This window comes from Oryctolagus cuniculus, chromosome 3, assembly GCF_964237555.1.
Source record: "Oryctolagus cuniculus chromosome 3, mOryCun1.1, whole genome shotgun sequence".
Taxonomy (NCBI): Eukaryota; Metazoa; Chordata; class Mammalia; order Lagomorpha; family Leporidae; genus Oryctolagus; species Oryctolagus cuniculus.
The window spans coordinates 184,729,132-184,742,939 of record NC_091434.1 but is presented as its reverse complement, the minus strand read 5'-3'; the positions used below and the strand labels follow the sequence as shown (position 1 = coordinate 184,742,939).

At 50.5% G+C, this 13,808-nt stretch overlaps 1 protein-coding gene across 16 annotated transcripts in view; it reads left to right on the top strand.

Moving 5' to 3' along the window:
• Positions 1-2,631: 2,631 nt before the first annotated feature.
• UBN2 (ubinuclein 2) overlaps positions 2,632-13,808 on the top strand; it is a 98,539-nt gene continuing 87,362 nt past the window's right edge. For 3 of the 16 annotated variants that reach the window (XM_051835652.2, XM_070071424.1, XM_017338032.3), the window contains exons 1-2: positions 2,636-3,432; positions 12,225-12,317. In XM_051835652.2, the coding sequence (XP_051691612.2) occupies positions 2,986-3,432; positions 12,225-12,317 (540 nt within the window). In that variant the 5' untranslated portion in view covers positions 2,636-2,985. Of the gene's footprint in view, positions 3,433-12,224; positions 12,318-13,808 lie in introns of all 16 variants that reach the window. The other 13 variants (XM_017338034.3, XM_070071422.1, XM_070071427.1 and 10 more) reach the window with 9 other exon arrangements.

The window sequence follows — 13,808 nt, the reverse complement described above, 5'->3', positions numbered from 1 at the left end:
ATGGAAGATCTCTGACTCTGCCTGTCAAGTAAATAAATCTTAAAAAACACACACAAACTGGGCCAGCACTATGGCTCACTTGGTTAATCCTCCGCCTGTGGCACCGGCATCCCATATGGGTGCCAGGTTCTCGTCCCGGTTGCTCCTCTTCCAGTCCAGCTCTGATGTGGCCTGGGAGGGCAGTGGAGGATGGCCCAAGTGCTTGGGCCCTGCACCTGCATGGGAGACCAGGAGGAAGCACGTGGCTCCTGGCTTCAGATCAGTGCAGTGCCTGCCGTAGCGGCCATTTTGGGGGTGAACCAATGGAAGGAAGACCTTTCTCTGTCTCTCTCTCTCACTATCTAACTCTATCTGTCAAATAATAACACACAAATAAATCAGTCCTCTATCTGCTGGTTCACAGGCTGGATCAGGCTGAAGCCAGGTGCCTGAAACTGCATTATGGTGTCCCATGTGGGCGGCAGGCACCCAAGTGCTTGGGTCATCTTTTGCTTGGTCCTCCTCTGCATGGTCCCTCTTCTGCTGCGTCCTCCTCTGTGTGATCCTCCTTTGCTTGGTCCTCCTCTGCTGGATTCTCCTGTGCTTGGTTCGTCTTCTGCTTGGTCCTCCCATGTTGGGTCCTCCTCTGCTTGGTTCATCTTCTGCTTGGTCCTCCTCTGCTAGTTCCTCCTTTGCTTGGTCCTCCTCTGCTGGGTTCTCCTGTGCTGGGTCACCCTTTGCTTGGGTCATCTTCTACTTGGTCCTCCTCTGCTGGGTTCTCCTGTGCTTGGTCCTCCTCTGCTTGGTTCATCTTCTGCTTGGTCCTCCTCTGCTTGGGTCATCTTCTGCTGCGTCCTCCTCCGCTGTTTCTCAGGAATCAAGACGAAAGCTGTGCCCGGAGCAGAGCCTCCAGGACCGGACTGGCACTCCCATATGGTTTGCCTGGTTGCAAGTGTCAGGTTGCGCTGGCCCCTGGCTTTGTTAGTCTGCCACAGAGACAATTTCACTAACTCGTCACATGAGAGCGAACCCTGGACCTACTAGGGATTTGTGGGCGACACCTCATCGCCCAGGGATCCCTTGGCAGGCAATCCAGCTGCCGTTAGCAGGAGGCTTGGGGTGATTTCCAGTGAGCGGCCTGCCTGTCCGGGACTCCTCGAGCCTCGGAGCCTGCAGACACGGCGCTCTCGCCCCAGGAGGCCCCATCTTCCGCGCGCCACTTCAGGTCCCCGCAAGCACTCTCAAAGCGCTGTGTGCTGGTTTCAGCACTTCAGGCCTGAAGCACGAGCCATAGCCGTTCCTTTCTTGCTTTCAAATTTCCGAATTAAGTTCCTTTCACGATGGCATAGGGAGACGTACATAGCACACTCCTGCGAGCGTGGAGCATTCTCCCCAACGCTCGCACTCTGGGAACCGGAGCTTCCTGCCTCTCCCTCAGCTTCCCGCATCTCCCTCGGCTTCCTACGTCTCCCTCAGGTTCCTGCCTCTCCCTCAGCTTCCTGCCTCTCCCTCAGCTTCCCGCATCTCCCTCGGCTTCCTACGTCTCCCTCAGGTTCCCGCTTCTCCCTCAGGTTCCTGCCTCTTCCCCGGCTTCCTTCCTCTCCCTCGGCTTCCCGCGTCTCCCTCAGGTTCCTGCCTCTTCCCCGGCTTCCTTCCTCTCCCTCGGCTTCCCGCGTCTCCCTCAGGTTCCTGCCTCTTCCCCGGCTTCCCGCGTCTCCCTCGGCTTCCCGCATCTCCCTCGGTTTCCCACGTCTCCCTCTGCTTCCCGCGTCTCCCTCGGCTTCCTGACGGTCTCTCGGCTTCCCGCGTCTCCCTCGGTTTCCCACGTCTCCCTCGGCTTCCTTCCTCTCCCTCGGCTTCCCGCGTCTCCCTCGGCTTCCTGACGGTCTCTCGGCTTCCCGCATCTCCCTCGGTTTCCCACGTCTCCCTCGGCTTCCTTCCTCTCCCTCGGCTTCCCGCGTCTCCCTCGGCTTCCCGCATCTCCCTCGGCTTCCTTCCTCTCCCTCGGCTTCCTGACGGTCTCTCGATTTCCCGCATCTCCCTCGGTTTCCCATGTCTCCCTCGGCTTCCTACGTCTCCTTCGGCTTCCTGACGGTCTCCCGGCTTCCCGCATCTCCCTCGGTTTCCTACGTCTCCGGCTTCCCACGTCTCTCTCGGCTTCCTGCCTCACCCTCGGCCTCCTTCCTTTCCCTCGGCCTCCTTCCTCTCCCTCAGCCTCCTTCCTCTCCCTCGGCCTCCTGCCTCGCCCTCAGCTTCCTCACCCGCCAGGCCGAGCAGGCCCCGCAGGAGGGGCGGCGCCGGCCGGCGGAGCCGGGGCCACTGCGGCCGCCACCCCCTGCCCGCTCGGTCCTCGGGGCGGCGGGGGCCGGTCCTCGCGCCCCTCAACCCTTCCTCCGTGACTTCCCCGAATCACCAACTCCCCTGAGCCGAGAGCCGGCGCGACGCGGCGGGCGGGCCCCGGCGCCATGGCGGCCCGGCTCGGCCCCACGCACGACCCCGACACTCGCGCCGGCCCAGGCCGGAACGCGCCTGCGGTTTCCGGGTGCGACTAGGAAGCGGCTCCGGAAGCCCAGACCCCCTCCCTGCGAGCCGGGCGGCCGACGGCGTCTCGGTTTCCAGGGAAACGGGCCGTGTCATGACGTCACTTCCGCCGAGCCGTGCGAGCTCCAGGCCGCCGGGAAGAAAAGAGGAAAACGGAGCCACAGCCACGACGGAGGACGCGAGCGTCTCCTCTCTGCGCATGCGCCCGCTCAGCGGCCTGCTTCTATTTATGTGGGGGATCCAACATGGCGGCTGCGGCGACCCTGGCGATGGCGGCGGAGCCCATCAGAACGTAGTGGCGGGGAAGGGGGCACGGTCCGCACTCACGGTGGCGTCGGCGGAGACGGCGGAGGGCGGTGGCGGGAAGAAAAGCGACGGAGAGCGCAAGGAAGGGCGGGCAGGCGGGCGGCGCGGCGTAGAAGCGCGCGCCGGCTCGCGCGAGAGCAGAGGGCCAGAACAGTGGGGATGGCGGAGCCGCGCCGAGTAGCGTTCATTAGCCTGTCACCGGCGAGGCGGCGCGAGGCCGAGTTCCCGGGGCCCGAGCGCGAGCCCGACTGCCCCCGCGAGGCGCCCCGGCCGGAGCCGCAGCCGTACCGCGAGCCGGCCCGCGCGGAGCCGCCGGGCCCCCGGGAGCCGGGCCCCCGCTCGGACGCGCAGCCCCCGGCGCGGGAGAAGCCGCCGCCGCCGCAGCGCGAGGGCAGCCGCGCCGAGCCGCCCATGGCGCCGCCGCAGCGCGAGCCCCCGCGGCCCGAGCCGCCGCCGCCGCCGCCGCCGCCGCCGCGGGAGGCGGCCTCCCGGGCCGAGCCGCCGCCGCGGGAGACGGTGCGCCTGGAGCTGGTGCTCAAGGACCCCACGGACGAGAGCTGCGTGGAGTTCAGTTACCCGGAGCTGCTGCTGTGCGGGGAGCAACGGGTACAGAGGACCGGGGCCGCGCGGGCGGGCGGGCTCCCGCGACACGCGGGGGCCCCGGGGCGCTCCCGCGGGCGGGAGGGGAGGCGGCGGACACGCCCCCGCGGCGAGCCGGCCGGGGTCGCCCGCGCCCCGCGGCGAGGCTGGCGGGCGCCGTGGCCGCCCAGGCCGGTGCGTGCGCGCGGGGCGCGGCGTCCTTGCTCGCCCGGTGCGGTGGGCGCTCTGCGCCGGCCCTCTGCGGAGTGGGTCCGTGTGGGGGTCGTGAGGGGCGGCCCCTGCCAGCCTTGCTCGGCGCCCGCCCGGCCTGTGTGGCACTCGTTGAGACGTCCAGGTTGGCGGACGTTGCTGGGCCGGGTAATTTTCGTAGAACGATGAAAAGCCCAGCTTGGATTTTCTACAACTTTGCTGGAAATCCAGAGGTGTGCCTTTGGTGAGACTGGACAATGGGACAAGGCAGGCTTCTTGGCCGCTGTGGTCTCTGTCGGGTGCGTGGTGGTCTGCCCTGTGCGAGGTTAGCCTGGCGCAGCCCACGGACTGCACAGCCCCTGGTTCTGCCTCACCCTCGCTGTCTTTATGAACTAGGTAGGAGTGAGTAAGCGCTTGGTCACAAAGTATCACATTATTTAACAATGTCTCTGGGTTTGTTTTATGGCCGGGTGACTGACGATTATTTATGAACACTGTTGCATGGTCAAATCGTTAGTGATTCCGCCAGATAGAGCACAGATTTGGGCACTTCCACATCCCACGTCTGCCCTTTAGACTCACTGTCCCGCCTCTTCATAGCTTCTCCCAAAAGAATACTGAAAATAGTGGGTTGTAGCATTCCTAAGTAGCTTGTATTCTACCTGCTAATCTAAGTCGGTGTGCAGTCTTTGTAATTTTCCTAAATTGCAGATGAGAAGCGTTATCTTTGGGTCGAAACAGTAACAGCTAACATGCACTGATTTTGTACTATATGCTAATACAGCTGTAAGCGCTGGACCTGGTTTATCTGGGTTAGTCCAGCAGAACTCCATAGGTAAGAACCGGTATCCCTGTGTTACAAATGAGGGTAACGCAGAAGGTTGTATGTAATTTTTCAGTTCTTCTTTCCGCAGGAGTACTGATTCTTAGTAAACGTTTTTTGTAATAAACGTGTATACTTGAAATTTAGAGGATCCCACCAAAATGAAGTAAAATCAGTCATTTAACAATGTAAAGACCTCCATGGTGATCCTCTTTATGCTGTAATATTAATGCTATCAGACATTAATGATATGTATTCTTATTTATAGAAAAATTCAGAAGGCTAGTTTTTTCACACCCGAGTTTTATCACGTGTCACCCAGTGACAGGCTGTGTTCTGAGAGGCGCACTCGTGCACGCATCGCAGCATGTTTGTGCAGTTAGGTGGCACAGTGTCCTGGGCACCTGGGACACTCGGTGTAGGCGTCCTGTGGTGAGCTGTCAGTGGTTTCATGGAATAGGGGAAAGGTGAATCGTTCCATTTGTTGTGTTTACTTGATATATGCTATCAATTTAGGGGTTTATTTGCCCAGTTTTATTGTTTATCTAACTGTGTATCTCGTCATACTCCTGAACAAACAAAAAATGTTTTATGCAGGGCACCTTTGCAACAAAGATTTGCCAGTTTTTTCCTGTGGTTACTCTCAGTGAATATATTGCTTACATAAGTATAGAAAATACCTTTTTAAGTAAAATTGTCATAGTTCCATGAAAGGTAATCCTAGATGAGAGCCTGAGAAAGCACAGTGTTAACATTAGAGTTGGATAGAAATGGATGATCCCCAAATTTGGTTTTTCCTCCCTTTTCATTTGGAGAGCTCATTTATTTTTAAGGATGTAGTATTTTCAAAAGAACTTTAAATTTGAATTAACTATTATTGAACAGTGTATCTTGTAGCAGGCTGAAGTAGAAAGCTGAGGAAGAGATCTTGTAATATGAAGAAAAATGCCTTCACGTTTTTGAAGTAGCTGTCACTGAACAAGATGTTGGCTCTCGGTCAGTGTGGTGCTGGGGGCCACCTCTGTCGGGGTACATTTACACCAGCCCCCTTGAACACTAACAGTCAGAATTTCGTATTCTCTTTATGAATGAATAAAAGCACAACTGAGTAAACGTGCACTGGGAAAATGTGAGGACCCAGCTTCCAGCTTGTCGGTGTGCAGAGTGCCTAAGCCCTTGTTAGTTCTCGCTGTTCTGTGCTGGGTTGAGGGGCGGGGGCGGCTGAGCCCCGGTAATCTCTGTCCTCAGAGTGACGAGTTCACCATTCCAGGCCAAAGCTGAAGGAGCGTGCGTTTGTCAGTGATTGATCCACAGAAAAAAAGACATTTTGACTCGTAAACAGAATCAGTTAATAGATGGTACATTTGTGGATACAATTAATTGAGGCTGTACTGTGAAAAGGGAGGGAACACAGTGTTCCTGTAACTGCACTGTTGCGGAGTTCCGTGGCCTGCCACTGCTTGGCCGGCTGCGGATTGCGGGTGAGTTGTCGAAGGTGTCCTGAGCGTGCTGGCAGTGAGTTCGAGTCCAAGGGCACAGTTACTGCCTAGTTGTGCATGTGGTTGGTTGGCCATTTCAGATTTTTCGTTCACTTGGAGAAGCAGCGATTCCTGATTCCTCTTGATTTGAGGTTGGGGAGGGGTGACAGTGATTCACTTACTTGAAAGGCAGCATGACTGAGGTACATCTTCCATCTGTGGGTCACTCCTTCAGATGGTCACCAGAGCCAGGGCTGAGCCAGGAGCCCAAGCGCTTAAGCCATCGGCCATCGCTGGCTTTCCAGGTGCTTTACTGGAGGTGGATTGGAGGCAGAGCAGCTGAGACTCAAACTGGCCCTCAGATAATGGGATGCTGGCCTTGCAAGGGCAACCTAACTGTGCCCGACACCAGCCCTTGGGGGTGGGGTGGGGTTGTTCTTAACTCTAAAAGAAAAATAAGTCAAAAAATGTTATAGCCTGTCAATAATAAAAGACTTTTGGAGCCTTTGTAAAGCATGTAAGATATTTCAGGCACTCGTCTTTAAGTGAGAGAGGCATGTGTGTTCCTATCTGCACACATACGTGGGGCAGACTGGTGGTAAGACCTGGGGTTGGACTTCTCCGTCATGGGAGGGAACAGTTCGTGAAGACAAGGCTTGGGGGCTGCTGGCTGTTCTGTCTGAGGGCTCAAGCTAAGGCCTAGTATGCTTTTTTGTTTGTTTTTGACAGGCAGAGTGGACAGTGAGAGAGACAGAAAGGGCTTCCTTTTCCATTGGTTCACCCCCCAGTGGCCACCGCGGCCGGTGCGCTGTGGCCGGCGCACCGAGCTGATCCGAAGCCAGGAGCCAGGTGCTTCTCCTGGTCTCCCATGGGGTGCAGGGCCCAAGCACTTGGGCCATCCTCCACTGCACTCCCTGGCCACAGCAGAGAGCTGGCCTGGAAGAGGGGCAACCGGGACAGAATCCGGCGCCCCGACCGGGACTAGAACCCGGTGTGCCGGCGCCGCAGGCAGAGTGAGCTGCGGTGCCGGCCTAGTATCCCTTTTTTATCACTCTACTCTGGCTAGCTTATTTCCTTGTGGATCATGGTAATTCCTATTGGGATACGAGATTTTATACATTAATTACTTACTACGATAATTTAAAAAATTGAATCTAAAATCGTTTCCTTTAAGCCCTAGGGAGTATTCCTTTTCCTCTAAAGTCCCAGCTATAAAGGATTCCCTGGCATTGTTTCTGTCCGTGTTTTTCCTTCTTGTGTTTTACACGGATTATATCTCAGCTCTATATCCGGATCAGGTGTCTCATTTATAAAGTGCAAATCTTTGTTCACTCTTCCTTTTTGTGGCCCTTCAAGGCCAGCCAGGAATTTCAATTGTGAAAGCCTTTTGTGTTTAGTTACTTGAAGATACTGCTGCATACAAACATTGAGCCTTCCTTTTTAAAAATGTACTTTCTAGTCAATTGTCTGAAATTGTAAAAAAAAAAAAAAGTTTTTAAAAGTAGCTGCTTGCTTTGACATTTTGCTGTATTGAAAACCATATATATGTACACACACAATGTCTGCTGAAATAGTACACTTGAATATAGGATGTGATTCTTTCGTTTGTTTTGGTAAATAGATGGTAAATGTACAACCCTTGTTCTCTGTGTGTATGTATTTTTTAAGATCTATTTTTATTGATTTATTTGAAAGAGTTAAGTCTTTCCATCCACTGGTTCACTCTCAATATGTCGGCAATAACCATGGCTGGGCCAAGCTGAAGTTGGCAGCTTCATCTCAGTCTCCCACATGGGTGTAGCGACCCAAGCACTTGGGTCATTTTCTGCTGCTTTTCCCAGACCATTAGCAGGGAACTGGATTGGAAGTGGAGCAGCTAGAACTCAACCAGTGCCCATAAGGGATTTATCTGCTAAGCCACAAAGCTGGCTCCACGGTGTATGTAGTTTATAAATCCATATATAACATAGACTTTCAGTCTTCCCTGCTAGAAGGAAGCGATGGTGGTGTGATCTTTTTGCAGCTGTTTCACTGTTGTAATTGTTTCAGAGTATATTGTGTGTATTCTGAATGGATTTATATTGACAAGAAATGGGTGATAGAGAAGTTGGTGATACTGGGTCTCAGCAGAAGGCTGTAGAAGCTGCCGAGTTTCATGTGATAGCTATCAGGCAGATGATTAAATGTGACTAATTAATAGACTGTATATCCTTTTAGAAGCATTTCCTGACCAAAGAAGTTAATATTTTTTTAAAGGTTTATTTATTTATTTCAAAATAGAGTTATAGTGAGGCAGAGAGAGACAGAGGTCTTCCATGCGCTGGTTCACTCCCCAAATGGCAGCAATGGCCAGAGCTAGGCTGATCCAAAGCCAGGAGCCAGGAGCCTCTTGCAGTCTCTCCTGTGGGTGCAGGGGCCCAAGCACTTGGGCCATCTTCTCCTGTGTTCCCAGGCCATAGCAAAGAGCTGGTCCGAAGAGGAGCAGCCAGGATTCCAGCCAGTGTCCATATGGGATGCTGGCACTGCAGGCGGAGGCTTTATCAGCTAAGTTACACTGCCGGCCCCCCTAGTTAATTGTTTTTAGGGAAGATACCCAATCAGAATTACATGTGGACTTTTTTTTTAAACGTTTGGTAAGTCCTTAAATCTTTTTTTCTTTAAAGATTTATTTGAAAGGCAGAGAGGGAGGGACAGAGGTCTTCCATCTGCTGGTTCATTCCCCAGATGGCCTCAATGGCCGGAGCTGAGCTGATCTGAAGCCAGGAATAAGGAGCTTTTTCTGGGTCTCCCAAGTAGGTGCAGGTGCACAAGGACTTGGACCATCTTCTACTGCTTTCCCAGGCCCGTAACAGAGAGCTGGATTGGAAGTGGAGCAGCTGGGACTTGAACTGGTGCTCTTATAGGATGCCAGGACCATAGCCAGCAGCTTTACCCACTATGCCACAGCGCCGGACCCTATTTTTTATATATTTTTTTTTCTCAAAGAAATGTTTATTTAATGAGTACAAATTTCATAAATACAACTTTAGGAATATAGGGATTCTTCCTATCATATTCATCCTCCCACCCACCTCCTCCCTCTCCTATTCCCAGCCCAATTCTCCATTAAGATTCATTTTCAATTAACTTTATACACAGAAGACCAACTCTAAGTAAAGATTTCAAAAATTTGAACACACATACACACACCCACGCACAAAAAAACAAAACTGAGAACAAGTTTTACAGTTAATCCTCATAATACAACTCATTGAGGACAGAAGTCCTTCATGGGAAGTTAGTGAACAGTGACTCCTGTTGTTAATTTAACAATTAACACTCATATATGACAACAGTGATCATCTTCATGTGAGCTGCCTAGGCTATGGAAGCCTTTTGAATCCACAAATTGTCAGTATTCAGACAAGGCCATAAGCAAAGTGGAAGTTCTTGCCTCCCTTCAGAGAAAAGTACATTCTTCTTTGATGGCCCCTTCTTTCCACTGTGGTCTCACTCATAGAGGTCCTTCATGTAGGACATTTTTTTTTTTTTTTTTTTTTTTGCCACAGTGTCTTGGCATTCCATGCCTGAAATGCTCTCATGGGCTTTTCAGTCAGACCAGAATGCCTTAAGGGCTGATTCTGAGGTCAGAGTGCTGTTTAAAGCGATTGTCATTCTGTGTCTGCTGTGTGGACTCTTCCCATGTTGGAACATTCTCTTTTTTGTAATTCTATTATTATGAGACACTTGATCCTATTTATATGATCCCTTTAACACTTAATACTTTCTAAATGTTCACTTTAACACTTAATATGATCACTTTAACACTCAAGATGGCATTATTACCACTCAGCTTAATGGGATTTGGGATCCTATGACAAGTTTTTAAACTGTACCCTTAGAATTAAGTTTGTAGGATTGTATGCAGAACTATACAGCTTTACAGTTACACACTTTCTCCTCCCTCTTTTATTCCCACTCTTATTTTTTATTGAGATCCATTTTTTTTTTTAATTTTTAATTTTTTGACAGGCAGAGTTAGACAGTAAGAGAGACAGAGAGAAGGGTCTTCTTTTTTCCGTTGGTTCACCCCCCAAGTGGCTGCTATGGCCATTGCGTTACTGATCCGAAGCCAGGAGCCAGGTGCTTCCTCCTGGTCTCCCATGCGGCTGCAGGGCCCAAGGACCTGGGCCATCTTCCACTGCACTCCCGGGCCACAGCTGGACTGGAAGAGGAGCAACCGGGATAGAATCCGGCACCCCAATTAGTACTAGAACCCGGGGTGCCGGCACCACAGGCGGAGGATTAGCCTAGTGAGCTGTGGCGCTGACCAAGATCCATTTTTGATTTACTTTATACACAAATGATTAACTCTATGTTAAGTAAAGAGTTCAACAAATAGTATGAAAAAGAAAAAAAAATTCATCGACAGTCAAGACAGGGCTGTTCAAGTCATTGCTTCTCAAAGTGTCAATTTCATGTCTACAGATTTCCTTTTAGGTGCTCTATTAGTTATTGAAATCAGGGAGAACATGTGGTGTTTGTCCCTTTGGGAGTAGCTTATTTCAAAAAGTATGATGCTTTCCAGAGTCATCCATTTTGTTGCTCATGACCAGATTTTTATCTAATGTTTCTGGGAGTTTTTTGCCTTGATGTTTTGGATGGGGTGACTGTAAGATCACTTTGCAGGTGGAGACAGTGTGGATTGTCTTGTTCTTGTGTATGACTCTATTAAAATTGTGGATATGTTTTTTTATTTTTAAAAATTTTTTAAAGATTTTATTTATTTATTTGAAAGGTAGAGTTACAGACAATGAGAGGATGAGACAGAGAGAAAAGTCTTCCATCTGTTGGTTCACTCCACTTTGGCCACAAATGGCCAGAGCTGTGCTGATCCAAAGCCAGGAGCCAGGAGGTTCTTTTCGATCTCCCATGTGGGCACAGGGACCCAAGGACTTGGGCCATCCGCCACTGCCTTCCCAGGCCACAGCAGAGAGCTGGATTGGAAGAGCAGCAGCCGGGCCTCCAACCGGCACCCATATGGGATGCCAGTGCTTCAGGCCAGGGCGTTAACTCGCTGCACCACAGCGCCAGTTCATCTTTATTTTTTAAGAATTATTTTAGGGCCTGGCAATGTGGCTTAGTGGTTAAAGCCGCTGCCTGCAGTGCCGGCATCCTAAATGGGTGCCAGTTCAGGTCCTGGCTGCTCCACTTTGAATCCAGCTCTCTGCTGTGGCCTGGGAAAGCAGTAGAAGGTGGCCCAAGTTGTTGGGCCCCTGCAAATGCATGGGAGACCCAGATGAAGGTCTTGGCTCCGGCTTCGTATCAGCACATCTCCGGCCATTGCAGCCATCTGGAGAATGAACCAGCAAATGGAAGATCTCTCTCTTTGTCTCTACCTCAGCCTCTCTGTAACTCTGCCTTTCAAATAAATAACTAAATCTTAAAAAAAAAAAAGAATGTATTTATTTGAAAGGTAGAGTCAGAGAAGGGGAGAGCCTGAGGTAGAGCTCACATCCCCTGGTTCACTCCCCAGACGGCTGCAGCAGTACTTGGCCTGCAGCGCCGGCATCTCATATGGACACCAGTTCGAGTCCCAGCTGTTCCTCTTCCGATCCAGCTCTCTGCTGTGGCCTGGGAAAGCAGTAGAAGATGGCCCAAGTCCTTGGGCCCCTGCACTGGAATGGGTGACCCTGAAGAAGCTCCTGGCTTCAGATCAGCTCAGCTCCAGCCGTATTCAGCAACTTGGCGAGTGAACCAGCAGATGAAGACCTCTCTCTGTCTCTACCTTTCTCTATAATTCTTTCAGATAAATAAAATAAATCTTAAAAATAAAGAGAGAAGTGTGTTAAGCCACTGCTTGTAATGCTGGCCCCTGTATTGGAGTGCCTGTTTGAGTTCCAGCTTCCCTGCTTCCAGTTCAGCCCCCTGGTGTAATGCGCCTGGGAAGGCAGTGCAAGACGACCCAAGTACTCAAGCCCCTGCCACGTATGTGGGAGACTTGGATGGAGTTTAGAGCTGCTGGCTCTGGCCTGGCCAGCCCCGGCTGCTGCTGCCATGTGGAGAATGAGCCATTGGGTGGAAGATCTTCCCTCAACGGCCTCTCTTCCTTCTTCCTTCTCTGTCTCTCCCTCTCTCTCTTTTCTCTGTCATTCATTCAAATAAATTAAATAAATAAATTCTTTTTTTTTTTTTTTTTGTAAAAGGGATCCTGTGAGTTTTCCATCAACTTTTTATAGTCCCTCATATAATGGAAGTAATTATGTAAATATATAGATATAATTGAAGCATTAATACTTGCATTTCTTTTCTCGTTCATTTTGAATCAGAAGAAGCTCATTCAAACAGAAGATCCATTTAATGATGAACATCAAGAGAGGCAAGAAGTGGAAATGTTGGCTAAGAAGTTTGAAATGAAATATGTGAGTACAATGAACTCTTCACTGAGTTAATCTTACCCTGCTGTCCTGGGTGATGGGGTTTATAAATTACCCATAGCCTCCCTTATCCTGTTCTTGCAAACTGAAGCCAGATGAATGGTTAGATAGTCAAATAGAGAGGCCAGCAGACTCTAGAGCGGTAGTAGTGGTCATCATTTATTACGATCCTAGAGCCCAGGCAGTTTGCTGAACATGTTCTGTCTCCCGTCCTTGTAACAACTACAAGCAAGCTAGGTACTGTTGACTGTATTTTACAGACGGAAAAACTGCAGTGCTGCGCCGCGAGGTCCATCACTGACCCGAGGGCACACACTGGCAAGAATAGATGACGTGTCCACGTCTGTCTAGCTCTGACCGTATGCCCTTAGGAGTCTCAAAGGCTGAATGTATGTACTGTGCTTCTAGGCCTCTGAGATCAGACTCAATGAGGAGCAGCACGCAGCTTGTTTGAATGTGTCCTGTTTAAATATTCTTGTATGTTCAGATTCTATGCCACCATGTATTGGTGTTTGTTTAGTTTAAAAATAATTAATTACCTGATTGCTAAGTTGCTTAACATTTTTTCAGATTTTCTTGTATAACTGACTTTGTCCATTCCCCATTGGATGTTTATTCTGTGGCTACTTTTGGCACTTTGCTAAAATGTAACCCAGTTGTGAAGCACAGTCCCTCTGTGAGCACTCAGAAGTGTCTCAGAGGGAGGATGTCAGCCCCACTGGGCTTGTCATTCACGGGGCAGCCAGGGTCTGGGCTGGCACTCTGGAGGTGGTGAGATCCTGAGAGTAGGGTGGAGTTTGAGTTGGCTTCTGGGCTGTGTTTTGCTGCCTGCTGACTGTGTGTTGGTGAAGTTGTTCAGGCTCTTGGGTCACAGTCTTGTGTGTGAATTGAGAGGCTCAGATTTCCCAAGATCCTCTGGCCTTGTGTTCCTTGACTGTCTAATAATAAATGTGGGAGTAGAATGGGGGATGTTTTCAGAGAAGGAACATCCCAGGTTGTGATAATAATGTGTAGTGTTTCATTACAATAAAATCTTCTGAGATATACTGTATCAAGATGAATCAATCCTAAACTTTTTTGTACAAGTTATACATTGACCAAAATTTTTAACTTTAATTTAACATTAATTTAAAGACTTAACTGGTCAGTCTTTTAACCAGATGGTATATTTACGTGGTTCAAAATTCAAAAATAAAAAAATGGTGAAAAATCTGTTTTATTGCCTTTCCCACCCCCCTTGTGCCACATTACTGAGGGTGGTTGCATGTGTACACGATGTTGCGTGTGCTTTCCGGAGCTTCGGTGCCTCTCTGCATGCACCTCCTCCGGCTCACACATGTGAGTGCTGTGGGAGATGACACGCACTTCTGCCCTTTGCTCTTTGCAGTTACTACATCCTGGATGTTTTTTTTTTTTTTTCTTTTTCTTTTTTGACAGGCAGAGTGGACAGTGAGAGAGACAGAGAGAGAGAAAGGT